The 20,970-nt window shown below is 37.9% G+C and overlaps 1 protein-coding gene across 2 annotated transcripts in view; it reads left to right on the top strand.

Annotated features, from left to right (window-relative positions):
- Positions 1–20,970, top strand: part of LOC122403503 (alpha,alpha-trehalose-phosphate synthase [UDP-forming]) — a 46,691-nt gene that overhangs the window by 10,546 nt on the left and 15,175 nt on the right. For both annotated transcript variants that reach the window (XM_043407054.1, XM_043407052.1), the window contains exon 3: positions 8,560–8,716. In XM_043407054.1, the coding sequence (XP_043262989.1) occupies positions 8,560–8,716 (157 nt within the window). The remainder of the gene's footprint in view (positions 1–8,559; positions 8,717–20,970) is intronic.

Genomic DNA, 20,970 nt, shown 5'->3' with positions numbered 1-20,970 from the left:
TTCCATCGACACGAATCTTTTACAAATTTTCAGATCAGGTATTCATCTCGTTATACAAAATTCGTTCAATGTTTGTTTACTCCGCAGAGTTACTAGGTCAACGGATAATTCGCTCTTTAAAAATTAATTAACGTTAGTAGCTTCTTAGATGCTCCGATGTTCACAAATTCGACGATCAGAATAAATAGAAAATATAAGAGAACGTTTGTTCGATGTTCGAATTGCACAATCGTTTGGATATTTCCATTTCTGTTCGCGGGTAGTCGATATTGACAATTCCAATGGAACTTTTCCGAATAATAATCGCTCGCGTAGAATGGATCGCGTCCTCGTTCATTAAATACTCTTATCTGTAAATGTTTGTTTGTTTTTTTTGCTTTCCAAGCAACGAGTTGCACGTTTCCAAGATAACGACGTTGAAACTTTCTTCGTACGAAAAATCGGTTTGTGTATGAATTGTACTTATTCCGCGATGACGTAGGCCTGACGTTAACAAGAAAATCCCCCTCCCCCCTCCCCCTCCCCCGATAACGATAACGATAAGAGATACGGAAAGAGAAACGTATCGATAAGCATCTTTCACGGAACGTACTCATTCACTAGGTATTTTGCGGTGCCACGTGCTTTTCGCGTGCCTTCTCGCGTTACGTATGCAGCGATATATTATCGCGATTGTCGCAGTCAAGTTACTTCCTCGGCTCGCACGGAGGAGATACAATAGAGGTCGTGGAAAAACACGAAGTTCGTCAGCGGTGGCATTGATTGCCGTTCGAAATCGGACGCGTCGGTGTCGCGTCCTCGTTGGATACAGGGTGTTTCAGAACTATGGATGTTCCATTGGTTAAACGTGGTTAAACACCAAGATAATTCCTTAAAATCCATTTCTTTCTATAAAGTTTGCATCCAAGAAAAGCTACAGTAATGATTCGTAAAATGAACTCCCGGATCGACACGTTCATCTTTCGTACAACGGAGAAAAACAAAGCTAGCGAGATCAAACGAGAATAAAAGCAACGCCATTTATTTCCATACAGTTTGCATCCAAGAAAAGCTACAGTAATGATTCGTAAAATGAACTCCTGGGTCGACGCGTTCATCTTTCGTACAACGGAGAAAAACAAAGCTAGCGAGATCAAACGAGCATAAAAGCAACGCCATTTATTTCTATACAGTTTGCATCCAAGAAAAGCTACAGTAATGATTCGTAAAATGAACGTTACTTCGGGATCGACGCGTTCATCTTTCGTACAGCGGGGAAAAGCAAAGCTAGCGAGATCAAACGAGAAAAAAAAATCAATGTTGTTCGACTATTAATAAATAATCATTACAAAACTGAATCTAACAGTGAGAAACACTGTCCATTGTCTGCATACGAAGACCGTATTGGCACCATCGGGCCTAGGTGCCTGGGTCTGTTTTATCGTCGAGGGCCAGGGAAATAAACATGATGCAGGCAATGATTTCTTTCCTTTTTAAGTGGACGCCAGATTTTCTTTTAGGGGATCTGAGCGTGGCTTCACTTCTTGTTCAGTTTTAACAGAGTAAAGACGTCCTTCCAAACCACAGAATAAAGTTTCATTTTTACTTACAAAGTGTACTGCTTTTTCACCCAATTCCAATAAATGTCATTTAGATAGGAATGTTCAACTTACGAATCTAGGGTTCATTTTAAGAATCATAACGGTAATGCCCTCTGTGGATGGCGGGACACGAAAGGAATAATTTATTACGAATTTTTGCCACTAAACTAGACCATTTATTTTATATGCAAGAATGAGAAAAAGGTTTTGTTTTCACGTTGTGGCTTGTTTTTTTGTTGTAATAATTGCTCGTTCATCTTCAGAGAAATTGCTCAAAGTCTTTGCCTTCGATTTAAATGCAGATGTGAACATGTCTCACCATTGTTCGTACATCAAATTATATACGATTGTTTCATTCGTAATGGAACCAGTATTATTCACAAATTCTGTCTGATCTCACCCCGGGGGTTCATTTCTGAATATTAATTCGGTTCTTCAGTTTGTTAGCCAACATTTTCTCTTCACGAACTCGTACCGTAGAGTAATTGATATCTCGAGAGTTCAGCGTGTTAACAACCACCAGGTGACCCCGGAACGAATGTCTCTCGTTACAAGATTAAGTTTCTTTACGCTTCTAGCGGTTGTTTTTACTCCGAACGGTAGCTCTGTGTTTACGAATCCGCGCGAATCAATATTTTAAGCGAAATGTCAAGTTTTAGCGAACTCTGAGAACACGATTATTAGCACGTTCACGCGTAATGGTATCGTAACGAACGTAATCAGATTCCACCCAATTCCGAGGTACAAGCATCGAGAAGCGAATTCTTTACGAGATATTTTCGTTTAGAATCACTTAGTAGTTATTTCGGTACCACGATCGTATTTACGTTCGCTAACTCAAACCATCCTCGACATGTGTTTGGCGGCCCGATAGTCTTTTCGAGATCAAACCGACCGATTAACAGTACTGCTTAATTACTGTGATATGCATTAGGAACATGCATAAAGCAACAAATGCAAAATAATAACATCGTAAATACGAGTTCGATGGTTGTTTCTTGAACGTTTAAATACTCGATCGTTCACGATACCTTGAAACATGTATGAGAAATCTTGAAAGTGCATTCACCGTTCGATGTCCTTCGGTTAATATGTGCCTTTAACGCGGATCGATAAGTATAATCGATCAGCGCGAGACGATTATATGGTTCTGTATGAATAAGTTTGCAACTGTAATCTGTTTTTGCATTGTTGCATTTGCAAAAAAAAAGAAAAAAGAGGAAAAATGCAACTGCGGGAAGTTGCATTCGCTGAATACAACCATTTTTTCTAACAATTAGAATTTGGTTTCAAACATTAAAGTCCTAACTATAATAATAATATCCGAGTCGTAGAGAAAGAGAAGACTGTAAGCCTAATCTATCTATCTAAGAAAGATGAAAGACGAAGAAAATGAGGAAACGAGATAGGGAATGTTGCCAAAATCGTGATAGATCTTTCTGTGTGTAAACAGTTGCTTTCGATAGCCTTTACGTGGATGATTTTCAAGCAGAACGATGATAGGTTCGTTTTAAGGGTATTCAGATTTCGTTTCGTTTATCTTAGTTATCGAGATCAACTCGAATTCACCAGCTGACAGTGATAAGCTTCGCGAAACTGATCTAGTGTTTCTTTTCTGGCCTCGAACAAGAGTTCCATCGTGACGAAATCAAGAGCATGGGTAGTAACTTTTTTGAACGCATCCCGAACTTTCGTAGCGCAACTAACGCGAGTCCGGTAGTATTTTCAAATGGAAACGCGTTCACGCTCGCTGAAATCACCGAATTCTGAAAATAGAACGCATCCAATTAACAATAGTGTTGATCGTTTAACGTAGATACGATTACGACAGTATCGTTTGCGGCGAATCGTTTACAAAACAACCATCGCGATATCCTCTCAGCCTCGAACGTCACCAATTAACGGGAGATAACGTTGAACGTTACACGTTGTTCCGGAACGCTCTTCGACATGATTTATTGGGTGCAATTCGGTTCGCGAAACGTTATCTTTCCGATGCTCTGACATTACGATGATTAGACCGATGTAAATCTTTCGATTTCGAAAAATTATTCTTAATTAAGTTCCTGATATGCAAGAGGAACGCTTGAAAACTCTTTTAATCAGTCAGCTGTGGGCGACCTATTTTCAGAGTTTGCACTTGTTTGTTTTATTTCGTCTCGAACTCCAAAGATCCTAAACATATTCAAATTTACGAATATATTTTAGCTTTCGTTAAAATTACAATTTAAATATCGAATGGTAACCAAATGTTACGTATGACGGATATACTCATCATGACACAAAATACTGGCATTTCTCCATTACGTGTACAATCGTCAAACACAGCTGACTGGTTAATAATTATTTCTAACTGGATGGTGTTAAGATTAAACATCCACAATATTCTGTCGAAGATTCTATCGATGAATCAAAACTGAAATACTCTTAGAGAATTTTTATGGTTCTCGTAAGCTCTCTAATTTTATATTATATCTAATTTAACTAATATTTAAGAATGTTATTCCGGGGAACATTGCATAAAACGGACCCGTAAGAATTTCATTGGGGTATCAAAAAGGGTTCGTGGGGGAGAAAAGGTTAAGAACCATTGGCGTAGACTTGTTGATCCTAACTTAAAATTTGAAACGATTTGTAGGAAATATAAAATTGTATATTCTGTCTAATTTAATCAATATTTAAGGACGTTATTCTGGGGAACATTGCATAAAGGGGGTCTGTGAGGGAGAAAAGGTTAAGAAACATTGGCGTAGACGACTCGTGTATCCTTAAAATTTGTAACGAATCGCAGAAAATGCAAAATTGTATATTCTGTCTAATTTAATCAATATTTAAGGACGTTATTCTGGGGAACATTGCATAAAGGGGATCTGTGAGGGAGAAAAGGTTAAGAAACATTGGCGTAGACGACTCGTGGATCCTTAAAATTTAAAACGAATCGCATAAAATAGGAAACTTCATATTGTATCTAATTTAAATAATATTCAAGATGTTGTATGCCTGTATGTATCATTATGTTTACGCCAGACTCTCTGATTCTGATTCTCGACAGTTACACGAACGCGCAAGCTTTTAGTCTGAGACTACGAATAGTAAAATTGTATTTGTACGCCGTTAACCTAGTATTCCGACGGTTAATAAAGTATTATTAAGAGGAATACAACAAAGAACATAATTCTGAGGAACATTGCATAAAAGAGATTCGTGGGGCTGAAAGGATTAAGAGCCATTGGCGTAGTCGTCTCGTTGATCCCTAAAATTTGAAACGAATCGCAGGAAATAGCAAACTTCATATTATATCTAATTTAAATAATATTCAAGAACATAATTCTGCGGAACATTGCATAAAAGAGGTTCGTGGGGGTGAAAGGATTAAGAACTATTGGCGTAATCATCTCGTTGATCCCTAAAATTTGAAACGAATCGCAGGAAATAGCAAACTTCATATTGTATCTAATTTAACTAATATTTAAAGGCATTATTCCGAGAAACATTGCATAAAACAGACCCGTAAGCTTCATTAAGTTACCAAAAGAGATCCTTAGGGAGAAGATATTATCATTGGCGTAGATTCGCGGCCGAGAACGAAGCTTCGGGATCGTTGCAACGGCCGTTTCATCGAGAATATTGTAGTCTAACGGCTGATCTAGTTCGATGTTCGATCGTTAGCAGCCATCGAGTCGGCCCTTCGTCGACGCGTTGAGCGATTGCCAGGTTCGATTACAAATTTACAATCATGACGCGACGATGACATGGTCGGCGAATGCGTCCCATCGATGGGCACGCTGCGATGCATCGGCTATTGGGTCGTGTGCGTATGTGGGACGAGGTCAAAGGGCGCTTTAGATTGCGGGCATTTCACGGAAAAGTCACGACACGATCACGCATCCGTCCGTGGCCCATACACGTGCGCTTGGGAAACGTTCGTACGTTGATCGCGGAATGTGCAAGCCTCTTTTCTTTCGTAGACAAGCTTCTCGCGATCGACGTGGGACGACAATCGCAGCGCAGGTGAACGGAATTGCCCGACAATAAATTATCCTCGCGATCTACTCCGCGATTCGTTGCCTCGGAGCCGCGCAATCTTTATCACTGGGTCACGCCGAATAAACGAATAGTTTTCGCGTCTGACCCAAACCTTGCAGCGAAATAGACGCAACTCCATTATTTAGAATTTTTTTTATGAAGAATATACGTAAAAAAAAATCTCTTTCCATTTTTTGATCTGTTAATCTTGCTGTTTCTCGAATGGATCTCTGTATCAGAGATCGGGGGGAATTATTTGTGACGTAATCTCGAGACACGTATAACGTTTTCAACGTATGTTTATAGAAATCTCGTTCACCGTATACACGGAAAAGTTTATTCCCGCTCGTTGTGGATCACGAAATGAAAAGCTTCCTCTACTAGACGCGTTGATATAGAAACGTTGAACAGAGAAATGTAGCGTAAAAGAAAATTCCTGAAAAGAAAGTTTAAGTTTTGCGATCGAAATATAACGTCGGATATGTTTGTTGCTCTATACGTATGGGATCAGAGCGAAAAACACTGTAATGAATATAACACGATTATCAACTGATAGGTCATTTGTCAATGGCACTGAAACCGCTTGCTTGGTTTTAAATCGCATCTAAAATGATTAAACGAGGTTACGCAACGAGCTTAAGATGGCAGTTATTGGGACATCTACCCTGGTTGACGTTTCACTCACATGTTTAAATCGTTTAGTTTCATTCTTGCGCGTGCCTGTAGCGCGTGTCGCCGGGGAGCCGGATATTTAAAGAAAAGATAACAAAAGAACGAATTGTTGCGCAACCAAGGCCGTTTCACGTGGCTATTCTCCGTTGTCTGAGTTTATGGTCTTAGCATTGACTCGCGGAAGAGCCTAGCACTACGACCTTCCAGCTTTGGATCGCGGAAGAACGCCACGGTCTTTCTCTGATAGCGTGTGACGTTAGGGTTTTCCAAAAATCAATGATGTTAGCCTTCGAGATTATTCTCGAGGGTTGAACTCTTCAACGTAAGAATTAAGAATAAAGCGTCCATGGTCTTCCTGCATCAAACTTTAGAATTTTCTTTTTAACAGAATTCAGTTAATAGTCATTCCTTTTAAACACGTATTTTTATTTTTCACACGCTAGATTCGAAACTAAATAAATTAAAAGTAACCCACGTATGGTCTCGTATGTAAAAAATGATAAATTGAGGCGTCGAGATTTATAGATGAATCAAGAAGCGATATCGTCTGGTCATTGTATGAAGTAGAATGGCGAATCGTTCATCAGACCGTCCAGTTTCAAATATTCTTTAATATCCTCGTAAGAAACTAAAACGAATTTTCTATATTTACAATGAAATAACGAGAATTACTCAGTAATAAGGTTGTGTAATCAGCATTGTTTCGTAATCGTCCGCCGATATCGTTGGCACTTTTCAACGAAACCAATTTATTAGCGATATATATGTAGCTTATTAGCTATAGCACGATCGATCGCGTTTGCGCGTGTTTGTCACGGTTTATCGTCGAATTTATGCATCGACGGAATAAAATGAAAGTAAAAGTAGATGGGGGAATTTCACGACTATCGTCGCCATGTATTCGTCATTATGTAAACATGGTCGTTCGTGCCCTGACGAGTGGTTGCAGAGTCGATCGAAGACGTCTTTCGCTATTATCCTCGCCTTATCGCTCGATATCATGACGGGCACTCGGTGAACTTTTATATTTACACACGGGGTGTTTCCCCAAGCCGTGTCTCTCGCTATCTTTATTGTTATTGTGTCGACGATAGGCGGACCGGTTAAAGGAGGAAATAGCCAGAATTTTTTAAAATTAAAAAAGTACAAGTTAAATTAAAAGTTAAATAAAAGTAAAAGTAAAAGCACAGACGACGTATACGAGTGGACCTTTCACCTAACGTATTTTTTCGGCCCGCTTATCTGGGGTCTCGAGACACCCATTACCATTTCCGTGTCACTCGCAACGTTACCAACAGATTTAGAAATTAACACAAGAGGAAGTGAGACAGAAAATGAAATTACAGATATTTTATTATTTTTTCACGGAATGAAAGCTGTGCATCATTGGACATTAATCGATTAATTTCATTGGAGCAATCAATCGATTAGGAAAAATTATTTTCAGTTACGGGGGTTAATTACAATCACTTTTGGTGAATAGACATACCCCCAAAATCCTACGCACTTTTGAGAAAAAAATTCGAGTAGGTGGACAAATCTGTCGGCAAAATTAAAAAATTTCAAATCGTTCTGGAAAAATTATTTTCGGTTGCGGGGGTCAATTACAATCACTTTTGGTGAATAGAGATGTCCCCGAAATTCTACTCACTTTCGAGAAAAAAATTCGAGTAGCTGCTTAGATTTTTCGGTGAAAAGAAAAAATTTCAAATCGTTGTAGAAAAATTATTTTTGGTTGCGGGGGTCAGTTACAATCATTTTTGGTGAATAGACATACCCCCAAAATCCTACGCACTTTCGAGAAAAAAATTCGAATAGCTACATAAATTTTTCAGTGAAAAGAAAAAATTTCAAGTCGTTCTGGAAAAATTATTTTCGGTTGCGGGGGTCAATTACAATCACTTTTGGTGAATACACATACCTCCGAAATCCTACATAGTTTCGAGAAAAAAATTCTTTACCGAAAATATACAGTGTGGCCAGAAATGTTTCCCCGAAATTCAAATAACGTGTATTAATGGAGCTCTAGAGCTCTAGAAACGAAATTATTCCAATAAATAGCAATAGCAATAATTATCCTGCGGATAAAATAGAATTATAATGAATATTTATTAGAAAGAATTCGAATAATGCCGATCTCTGGTCGCAGACTTTACGCGTATGAGTCAGTATGGCTCGTAACTCCTTCCAGGATTGATTTGTTTTCCTCCCCGCGTTGTTCTTGCAATCAGATTTTCTATTTATTTTCTTCCGATTAACGTTGACGTGTTTTCAATTTCAGTGCCGGCGGCCTTGTAACTGCAGTAGCACCTGTGGTTATCAGCGGAAATGGAGTTTGGGTTGGATGGCCGGGAATGCACATGGAAAATCCGAACGAGCCAATTCCCGAATCCGACCCTAACGATCGTACGCCCACGGCTGGCCTTCTATCCCGCAAAGTACGTCTTTTCTTTGAAGAATCTTATTTCGAATCAGGACGACACGATATTTCCAGAAAATATAATGGAAAAATTAAAAACAAAAAAAAAATAGATAACTCTGTAGATTTATAATTCTTTGTATCTTTTTTAACTTTTAGAAACTCGTATAATGACGGTTCATTAATATTCTAAATAGTAACTACCCGCCTGTCGATGGAATTAAGGGTTTACGTTGGAGTAACGAGAGCTAACGATAATAGCTATCCAATGTGTATCGATTCTGGGTTTTCATTCGTAATGAAGACACTGTCTATTATGAGATCAATTAGGGGATCGCGTTTCCGAGCCATTTGAAACAACGAAGCAAATATCAGAGATAATTTGCACCGAATATAGATCTATGCAATATAGTAAATTGCAATGTATTTCAGCATATGCTAATTATTTTAAACAGAGCGTTAACAATGTCTCGTGCCGTAAGTCGTAATTTGCTTCGTCTCTGCAGACAAATCGAAGTTTGGATTAACGTTGCCTATATTTTGTTGTCTCCTGTGCGCTGATGGAACGATAATTTTATTTTGTGGTTTGCACCGTCGAACCTAATAGAAAAATGCGAGTCGAAGGAAACAGTTGAAATTTCCGTTTAAACATTCAAATTTCGCGTCGACGGAATACGTCGTAAGACCCGTTTATTTTCGTACTCGGTTCGGAACACGGTTGCAGGAAATACGCTAAATATAATTCACCTCCGTTACGCGCCACGTCAGATAGTTCCGATTGACATCGCCGTGGTATTTTATAATAATGTCGTCGTCGACAGCTTCGTGCGAAAACTTTATTTATCGCGAGAGATTCCCTCGATTCTAATATCGAATTCCGGTCTCTCTCGTTAACCCATTTACCATCCACTTCGAGAATTCTTCGTTTCGGAGAATACTGGGTCACAAATGATTCTGGCGGAACACACTTCGTCCAATCAATGTTTTAAAGCTACCTTCTGCGTTTGAACATCGACCGAATTCCGTGCGAGATATTTTCTTTCAACCTTTAATTGAGATTACGTATTAAATAACTTTTATGGCAGTCGATTCTATGGTTTTATCTAAGCTGAGCGATAAAACGGTTTAAGAACAGGCGGTGAAACATCGCGTCTAATCGTAGGCACACGTCGATGGAAAAGTTTCAAACGGAAACAGACACTGTTGAATTCCAAGAAAACAGAACCATACGATAACAATACAGGGCGATTCTAGAAACTGGAACGAATCGTATCTCTTTCTTGGTCGCGGAGAGAAAAAATTGAATGGTTTCAAGGAGCCTATAGCTCGCTACGACCGCACTTCTTGCGCAAGAGTAACGATGCAATTGCACCTGACAATGAAAATATTCCCTGTTTAAAAAAAAAAAAAAAATCGCGGACGTACCTCGTTGTTCTACGCGCGAAAGTACTTGTTCAAATAACGTATGTTCAAAATCTTATATTCTAAAGATACAAAAAATAATTTATTATGATTGGAGAACGTTTGGACCAATTTTATTGTTTTTTTTTTTTTTTTTAATTTATATTTACTCCAAGACGACGAAAGTAATAAAAAATAATACATACGAACATATGACTGAAATCTAGCCAATTCGATCACGAATTCCGCGTGAGAATACATTGCGTCGATTGCAATATTGTGCTACAGTTATATTGTATCACTATAGTACCGCGACCTTGATCACAGCACACGTTGCAAGTTACAAAATTTAAATAGTAATTTCGACGATGATCGTAAGCGCCAGACGATGACAGTGTCTATGAAATAGGCACATTTCTCTTTAAAAATAGAGCAGGGAACATTCGAGGCGCCCATGAGAATTTCTCGTTATGTAAGAACCGTACGTTACTTTTGTATCGATCATCGGAGGGATAAAGGTTACGCCGGTCGCGTAATTATTTCATCTTGTAATTTTAACTCGTCGAGCCAATGACGTACGCGACACGTCACGAATACCGAGGCGTCGTCACGATCGTGTTGCATGAACGACGACGTTCGTCACGCAAGCAACACTCGCGCTGCACGTTTATTGCGGTTCTTCGTCGACCTCGGCATTGATAGTTTATTCGTAAAATGCTCGACGTTTCTGACTCATTCTTCCTACGCGCCGACCCCGTAATGTTCCATTATGATCGAGTTACCGAAAAATATTCCATTCCGTCTCGTACGATTTTACGGTCACGCGCTTACGTTTGGAAACTTGGCGAATTCCACGCGAATTCGGCCACGCGGATGATTAATCGTTTCCTGCTTCTATCAGCTTTTTAAATTATCGCTTTATTTAATTGCAATAATTAAATGCCAGGTGACAAGGAAAACCACCTTCACCGTTTCTAAATTCCGTTCGAATTTTTCTTTGGAAAAATGGAGCCTCGTGTGACTGGAAATTTTAAAATTTTTACATACTACAATTTTACTATTTTCAGATAAAAAAATTATGTGCACAAATATGGCTGAAAATTTAATTAATCTTGTATATTTGTTAAATATTAGTCTTCTATTTATTTTTGAACATTTGTGTCAGAAAAATTTCATGAAGAATAAAGACTAATTTTACCTAGGTATAACAGGGTGATCGGCCACCCCTGGGAGAAATTTTAATGGGAGATTCTAGAGGCCAAAATAAGACGAAACTCAAGAATAGTAATTTGTTGATTGAGGCTTCATAAAAAATGAAATTACAAAATTTCAAATCATTCTGAAAAAATTATTTTTAGTTGTGGGGCATAATTACAATCATTTTTGGTGAATAGACATATCCCCGAAATCCTACCTACTTTCGAGAAAAAAATTCGGGAAGGTGCGAAATTTTTCGGCGAAAAAAAAAATTTTTCAAATCGTTCTAAAAAAATTTTTTGCGGTTGCACGGATCGATTACAATCATTTTTGGCGAATAGACATACCCCGAAATCCTACGCACTTGCGAGAAAAAAATTCTTTACCGAAAACCTAATGTGAGGCCAGAAATGCTTCCCTGAAATTTCATGCGAATCTTTAAAATGTCATAACTTCTGAACGGATTGGAGGATTTTAATTTTTCAAACTGCAAACAACGCGTATTTTAGTGGTGAATATGTAGAAATTCTAACAATATTGAAAAAGTTGTACCTTGACACCGTAAAGTGAGAAAAACCCCCTAAAATTGGTCCAATTTTCAAACGGCCATGACTCCTACAATAGTAAAGGTATCTCATTCAAATTTTTTTCTGACGCAGTGCCCATGGGTACCTACAAAAAACTATTAGACAACTTTTCTGTAGAGCGTCAAACAAATTTTTAAGAAAAATCGACAAAAGGGGTGGTGCCTAAATTTTTCGACGACAAAAAAAATTTCAAATCGTTCTGGAAAAATTATTTCCACTTGTGGGGGTCAAGTACAATCATTTTTGGTCATTAGACATAACCGCGAATTCCTACCCACTTTCAAGAAAAAAATTCGAGAAGATGTGAAATTTTTCGACGGAAAAAAAAATTTCAAATCGTTTTGGAAAAATTATTTTCAGTTGCGGGGTTCAATTACAATCATTTTTGGTGAATAGACATACCTCCGAAATCCTATCCATTTTCGAGAAAAAAATTCAATACGGGCGGAACTTTAAACGTTAGTATAACTTTTTAACGAAGCCTCCATCAACAAATTAGTATTCTTGATTTTCGTCTTATTTTTGACCACCCTGTATATTGAGCTGTATTTCATTCGAATAACGTATGCAGGTAATTTTTATCCAGATACTTTATTCGTGACTTGAGAATGAAAGCTGGTCGCCGTTCTAATTCGATCACAGACGTCTCTAAACCGTAACCGTCTATTCGAAAGATCTTTTAATTATCGAAGTCTTCGATTTCAGCTGCTTCATTGTTCGCGAAACGATCATCGTTCACAGTTCAAATGAATCATCAGTGTTTTTCTCTCGATTGTGTACGTTTCGTAGTTCCGTCCAGCTCGACGAGTGCCAAAAACAAACCTCGATACCGATTACGCTCATATCCACGATGACTATCGATCGTATACTTTCCCGCGTCACGCTGATAATTGATAATTTTTTGTTTGCCTATCCGTCGTGTTTGTTCAGAAGCATCGAACTTTCGCCGCGGGTGCAAACGTCATATACGGGGTTCGTGTTGTGGCATCGAGGTAGATACTGTCGCAATTAACCGAGTTTCACGCGCCCTTTCACCCCCTTTATTCCATCCTAATTATCGTTCGAGACTTTTCACGTAAAAATGTAACTTCTCTAATTAGATAAGACCGCGTTGCGCAACCGCTGGACTTCGAAACATTATTAGCGAACAACCGACGATAAACTTTCACTTCGTTACATTCTCCGTAAACATTTTCGAGCAAGTAACGGAGTTCGAGTTGGTCGTAAACTTACTTCGACGCTGATAAACCTGAATAAATCCACCCCTAGTACTGGTTCGTTCGCCTCTTTCATTCCCACATTGTTACGTATTTAGAATTATTTATTAAATTTTCAAATCCATGATATTTTTATCAAACAAACACCAGATTGACATCGTGTCTATTATTTGTTGTTCGCTCGTTTATGAATCATAGTGAAACTGTTTAACTTTTGGGACAGTGGTTGATCGAACAACAGGCATTAACATCGTGATTTCATTGGATGGAAATTAGTAGTTTGGTACAACGTCGTAAACCATTATTAAATGGCTGATAAACATTTATCTGCAGAAAACGTCTGCAAAGTGGACCTATGACATTTGGACCTATTAATTATCTAATAGAGTCAGTCTAAACATTCAGAACATACAGAGTGTCTGGAAACTGTCTTGAAAAGGCGCGAGCATGATCTCCTGTTCCGCATCGTCGTTATTTAAAGAGGTATTCTAAAATTGATAGTCAAACTTGAGAGTGTTTCCATATTTTAAATTATCGATTTTTCCTTTGTTTCAATGCCTGTTGTAATCAAACTTATCCTAATCAAGAATCTATTTTAATTTTTCAAATATATAAACAAAATTTTATTTTTATTATGTTCCAAACCACGTAGAATGTCTAATTGTTACTATTTCAAATTGAAAAAATTTGTACATGTTTCAAAAATATCGACGAGCATGTGTGAGATATTTCGATGAAAAGAATTGTACGGTTGCTTGCTAGGAAAGATTATCAAAAAGGATTGTAAAATTTAAAGTGATCGTGTTTCTGTCGAATCTACGCCACCTTTGCAAGATTTCCGTGAATGTTCGAAGCCTCGCGATGATTTCGATTCAGTGATCCGTTCTTTAAACGAATGGTATTCGGTGTCGTCGCTGATTAAATGGAACAGGAAGCAGCGTCGTCGATAATAAAGATATAACAATCGCCGGCGATTGTGGCTGTCAACTTCATCGTTACCTCAAGACTCGCTTTGAACTTGAACTCGCCTAAGCGATGGTATACCCGTTCCAAGCTTGGTCAATCCGATGAACGTAATGACCACCAACGTATCGAACTTGCGTGCGAAACGACTCAATTGTCTCTTATTTGTCCTGTTGCTCGCGATTAAAGCCAAGCGAGCCTTCGCAGGACGCAAACTGTTTGTTCGCCGAGTGCACAGGGCGTGCAAACAATATTCGTCGCGATTTTTGTGCTTGAAATTAAGTATCCGAACCAATGGAACAATAAAAAAAAAAATATACAGGGTGTTTGGCCAACTATGGGAAAAATTTTAACGAGAGATCGTAAAGGCCAAAATAAGACGAAAATCAAGAATATCAATTTTTCGTTCGAGGCTTCGTTAAAAAGTTATTAACAATTAAATAAAAAATTTCAAATAGTTCTGGAAAAATAATTTTCGGTTGCAGAGGTCAAATACAATCAGTTTTGGTGAATAGACATACCCCCGAATTCCTAGCCACTTTCTAGAAAAAAATTCGAGAAGGTGTGAAATTTTTCGACGGGAAAGAAAAATTTCAAATCGTTCTGGAAAAACTATTTTCGGTTGCGGAGGTCAAATACAATCATTTTTGGTGAATAGACATACCGCCGAATTCCTAGCCACTTTCTAGAAAAAAATTCGAGAAGGTGTGAAATTTTTCGACGGGAAAGAAAAATTTCAAATCTTTCTGGAAAAATTATTTTCGGTTGCGGGGGTCAATTACAATCATTTTTGGTCATTACACATACCCCCGAAATCCTACGCACTTTCGAGAAAAAAATTCCTTACCGAAAATCTAATTAGGTGCCTTTTTTTGATGAAAAAGAAAAATTTCAAATCGTTCTGGAAAAACTATTTTCGGTTGCGGGGTTCAATTGCAATCATTTTTGGTGAATAGACGTACCCCCGAAAATCCTGCGCATTTTCAAGAAAAAAATTCAGTACGGGCGAAACTTTAAACGTTAATAACTTTTTAACGAAGCCTCCATCAACAAATTGGTATTCTTGATTTTCGTCTTATTTTGGCCTCTAGAATCCCCCATTAAAATTTTTCCCAGGTATGACCGAACACCCTGTATAATTCAGAATAATTTTTTAAAATCGTTTCTATACAAATCTAACAGAAAGAGGCGATTATGATATAGCTTTCAACGTTGAGAATGTTAAAAAATTTAGTAAATGTGTTGGTCGATAGGGGAAATACAATTTTCGAGCTTTTTATGGATCAGAAAATAAAAGTGTAAATATATCCTGAATTTGGCCACGATTTATACGAGCAATGAGAATTGCAGATATTTTTGTTCTGTAAACGGAAGTGTTATTAAGACGAAAACGAGTTTAGTAAAAAAAATTCGTATCGTTGTAGAATCATTTGTTAGTAATAGGGTACCAAGGTATAATATATCTTGAACTTTACACCGCGTCTTCCTCATTATTTTTAAAACAAGCGTGACCTCGTGTTGGGTACAAACACCCCGTTGCAGAAACGCTTCGGAAGATAATGATTTTTCGAGAGTAAACGGACGCATGACGAGACATCGTGTGTAACGCGGCGATGATAACGATGCTACGAAAATTGTAGACCGTATTCTATTCACCTTTACGATGCTATTTTGGAAACTGAAAATACCAGAAAGTTCTCTGAATAATTTTTTACGAACTTTATTTTTATCAGATCCGCAAGGGACGAAGTAACGAGCAGCATATATTCTGAATTAATTTTTGTAAAATCCATATTCGACACTGATTTTAAAATTTCTCTAGCATGATATCTGCACTTGTGATTTGCACAACAGAGTCGTTCTTTTAATGTTAAAAATAATATTGTACACGCTTTAACAGATCTCGTTATCGTCGATTCGTATTTTTATTCGTTTTATCATCATATTATTTCTATTCCTTCCTATTTACGTGTTGCGTCAACTTCTTCCTCGTAACGTTTCCTTATAGCAATTTGGGAAAACATCATCCTTATCCGAGAGACCTTGGAGCCTATTTAATCTAGCATCGCGTAAACCTCGAGCTCTTGAAATTTTGAAGCTCGAGCCGCAAAGACTAGGCCAATGGTTTTAAAACAGCGGATGACACCTGATAAGCAAACGTCAGAACTGTTCGGCAAAAAATAACCAAAGTTAAATTGGACAAGAGAACACAGATCGAAGGCGAATTATTTACAAACGAGTCTAAGTTTAATAATAATAAAAACGATTATAAATTAGAATACGACTTGTAAACTTCAACGATAGAATACGATTATGTCCTATCTGTCCTGTTCGAGCTATGAAACGTAAAATCCGGAACTGATTTTGCCTACGTTGATTCGATCGATCGACCTTATCCGTAAACGACGGCGGATAGAAACCGGTGCAGGGATCTCCTTAAATGGTTCTAACGTGGCATCGATCAGCTCGAATACGAAATGGATCTGTGGCAGGGATCTGGGTGTCACGATAACCGTGTCGCGGGGTCGAATCGGGGTTATCGATGGCGTGACGCTCGCGAATCTCGTTGCGTCTATCGTTTGCATTCGACCAATGCCCGATACCGATCCTTTTATCGTTTAATAATTGGTCTCACGCCCACGCGGAACGCCAGACGGGAATCACGTGAAGCCGACTTTCGAGAAATTTCTCGAGCCGATGATAAATGTAGACGTCGATGCGATCTGTCAGTCAGCTTGGCGGGATTCGAGATAAAGTAACTTTTGACGGGACGTTATCGTCTTACGTTCCGCATATTCGCACCTCGTAACGCGCATGCAAACGATTTCGAGGGAAAAGGATTAGCGATTAATCGCGAATCAAGCTTATCCTCGATACTTCTCGAACATCGATGTGTTCTGATACGTGGATCGATCGTTCCCGAACGAGACGCGAGATATTCGCTGTTGCATTATCGAACGATTACGAGATTCGAGTGATATTTTCATTTTCTTTTACTTTTATTTACGAGTTGAACATAACCTTCTATGAATCAAATTACTAAACCTGTTTGGAAATGAAAATAGCTCGTAACAGTTTGAGAAATTGTTCTATTTTTTAGTCATCGATGTTTCAGATGCCAACGATTATTTTAAACTACTTATTTATTGAATATTAACACTTTAACGGCCGCGAGTATATTGTACACCAAAGTGAGATACACGAAGATGCTAGGAATATTATTATAAGTAGACTGCGGATGTTTATGCATTTATGGGAAATTTTAATCCTCAAAAAACTACAGAATGCATTTAATATGCAAAAATTTAAGAAATACTTAAAGTAAGATACGAATTATTATATTTAGGGGTTGAGACAGCCCTCTGCGAAGCTTCCGTTTCATTAATTCTATTAATAAAAATGTGAATTTGCATAAAGATCCGCAGTCTAATTATAAGGAATTATAAATGTAACCTCAACAAACGTAATAAGTTGAATGTACGATGAAATGGTAACTGATACAGTAGATCACGCGCACGTGACAGTGGCCGACGTCTGCTGGCTCTCAAAGTCACGTATACGTGACAGCGGCCGTCAAAGTGTTAATATTTATCACATGGTATCGTGTGTTTTAATTTTATACAGGGTGTCCAGCCACACCTGGGAAAAATTTTAATGGGAGATTCTAGAGGCCAAAATAAGACGAAAATTAAGAATACCAATTTGTTGATGGAGGCTTCGTTAAAAAGTTATTAACAATTAAATTCAAAAATTTCAAATCGTTCTGGAAAAATTATTTTCGGTTGCGGGGGTCAATTGCAATCATTTTTGGTGAATACACATACCTCCGAAATCCTATCCATTTTCGAGAAAAAAAATCGAGTAGGTGCTGAAATTTTTCGGCGAAAAAAAAATTTTTCAAATCGTTCTAAAAAAAATTTTTACGGTTGCAGGGATCGATTGCAATCATTTTTGGTGAATAGACATACCCCGAAATCCTACGCACTTGCGAGAAAAAAATTCTTTACCGAAAACCTAATGTGACGCCAGAAATGCTGCCCTGACACTTCATGTGAAACTTTAAAATGTCATAACTCCTGAACGGATTGGAGGATTTTAATTTCTCAAACTGCAAATAACGCGTATTTTAGTGGAGAATATGTAGAAATTCTAACAACATTGAAAAAGTTGTACCTTGATACCGTAAAGTGGGGAAAACCCCCTAACATTGGTCTAATTTTCAAACGGCCATGACTCCTACAATAGTAAAGCTGAAATTTTTTTCTGACGCAGTGCCCATGGGTATCTACAAAAAACTATTAGACAACTTTTCTGTAGAGCGTCAAACAAATTTTTAAGAAAAATCGACAAGAGGGGTGGTGCCTAAATTTTTCGACGGGGAAAACAAATTTCAAATCGTTCTGGAAAAATTATTTTCAGTTGCGGGGTTCAATTACAATCATTTTTGGTGAATAGACGTAACCCCGAAATCCTGCGCATTTTCGAGAAAAAAATTCAGTACTGGCGGAACTTTAAACGTTAATAACTTTTTAACGAAGTCTCCATCAACAAATTAGTATTCTTGATTTTCGTCTTATTTTGGCCTGTAGAATCCCCCATTAAAATTTTTCCCAGGGGTGGCCGAACACCCTGTATATTGCTTTCGAAGAGGACCAAAAAGATGATTTTTATTACGAGATCAACATTTGGGAAGTTTCAAGCTGCTGATGAATATTCGAAACACTTTGAAGAAAGGGACGCGTTTAATTAACTGCAACGTTGCTTGTAACGCGAAATCTTATCTGGACGCATTAAACGCGAAAGATGAATCTTTTTAATACGGCAAAATCACAGTGATCCCATTGTGAAAAGGGTGAATTGTTGTACGCACGCTCGTGAAAACAGATATTGCTTACTCGGAAGGAGTATATCACGATAAAACCGAGGCGCTAACTTTTACGTTTGCATTGTAATCTTGACGTTTGACATTAGCCACGGAAAAATGTAGAACATAGATGTTTTGCATTTTACCCGGCTTCTACGTGAAACGAAGCGAATGCACGCAGTGATTCTTGATCTTAATATCGTAAAGCGAGCCGTGTTTCATCCAACGATTGAATTTTTTCTTTTGTACAGTTTCTTCGCGTGGCTGCTATAATTATCCATGATTGAGAACTATACCACCTGTCGTGGAAGAACCAATCCGATTGACATTGAGTTATGCACGCGTTAATAAATATATACGCACAGTTTGCACAGTGTAGAAACAAACTTGTATTGATAATAAATTAAATTTTATTACGTAAGATAGTGTTTTCCAAAATAAACGATCGCGACGTCTTATGATTTAAAGGGGGGAAGGTTGAACGTATAAAAACGCGGATAACTTAAGTATCTCTTTCTATTAATACATCTTTATCGGAGCTTAACAACTGTAAAAATATATTTTTTCGATTATCGTTTTAAACATACCGCTTATCTCGGGCTCAGATATTCTATTTTTAAATTTGGAGGGGGGGGGGGGGAGAGTTTGGGAATCACTGGTACAAGATCGAAATATGGAACAAAATCCATACGTGCTTGGCAAATTAATATAATTTTTTAAATATACCGAAGAAGAAATCGAAAATTTATTCAAGAATTATTTAGAAATTGTAAAATATTCAATAACTAAAAAGGTGGAAAGAATTTTGCGTAAGTTACAACATTTTGCCAATAATCTCGTGATCCGCTGTACTTTTCGTAGAGTAAGCTTTGCGTCAACGTATTAATAGCCACTCCATATTTACTTTCAAAATAACTCTCTTTCATTGCTCCCGTCGAGTGTTCGAAAGGGAACAAGCGATTCGAATACGTAATCGAACGTCTATTAACGATTACATTTATTTCAGCAGCGATCCGAAATTTATTAATACGAACGCGAAAGGCCTCGAGCGATCTTGCATTATCTAACCAACATTTTTCCGTGCATCGTATCCCATTGATCATTAGTGTGCATTAAAGAGAAACAAAGGAGTGGCGTGATACCAGCGAGTACTTAATGCAGTTTCGCGTTCGTCGTATCGATGAGCTCTTTTGAACTCGGTCGGCCAGGGACAAACCTATCGCGGCTTATGTAATTTTTTTTCGCAATACGTAGAAGTCAATTATCGGAACTGATGCTCCAAGGAGACCACGACCGAAGAGGTCAGTGCTACTCGTCCATTTGATTTTACAGTTTCTGTTACGTTTCGTCGGTAACGGATACCCAAAACAAATGATCGAATAAGTTCTCGAAGTTGAGAACAAATGATCGTCGACGCAGGATTTCAAGAAACATGGATTTCGAGTTGATCCTGATGAAAAATAGAAACGTGATCGCAGAAGACACGCCAGATGTTTCGAGCGCGATACAGTTAATTGAGAAATCTCGTTCTATTAGAATTTACGTTCTATTCGTTATATAATCCATAGTTGTGCACCGTTGTTGACACGTAATACGCTTGTTGTAAGTTCATAGCACTTAGCAAGTTATTACACCGTTCTAACCTCGTTATACTCCATTTTGCAGGCATTAATGAACGAATCGAGCGTTGACAAGGTCGCGATTTTATTAAAAAAGAGAAGATTGCTAAGTTAATAGAAATCTTTTTCCTTGAAATTAAGATTGCTAAACAAACAATGATTTCATTATCATTGTTTCTACACTCAATCTGTTTGTAGGTTGCTAGGAAGAGTAATTTTAGAAATTAAAATAGAACGGAGCACTAAAATTATTTTTCATAGTTTTGTTCTGTTCGAAACGGAAGCGGAAACAAAGATGAAAGTAGGTCGTTCGAGGACACGGAATGCGTTCAACGTGCACACGAGGGAAATACACAGAATTCGTTTATGCAATCAGGCAAAGAATACGTGGATTTTATGCGGACTTTAAAATAACAAAATATTTC

The sequence above is a fragment of the Colletes gigas genome, unplaced genomic scaffold, assembly GCF_013123115.1.
Source record: "Colletes gigas isolate AHSC1104 unplaced genomic scaffold, ASM1312311v1 Colletes_gigas_Sc00055, whole genome shotgun sequence".
In the NCBI taxonomy this organism is placed as follows: Eukaryota; Metazoa; Arthropoda; class Insecta; order Hymenoptera; family Colletidae; genus Colletes; species Colletes gigas.
The sequence above is the reverse complement of the archived record's forward strand: the minus strand, read 5'-3'. Positions and strand labels throughout refer to the sequence as shown.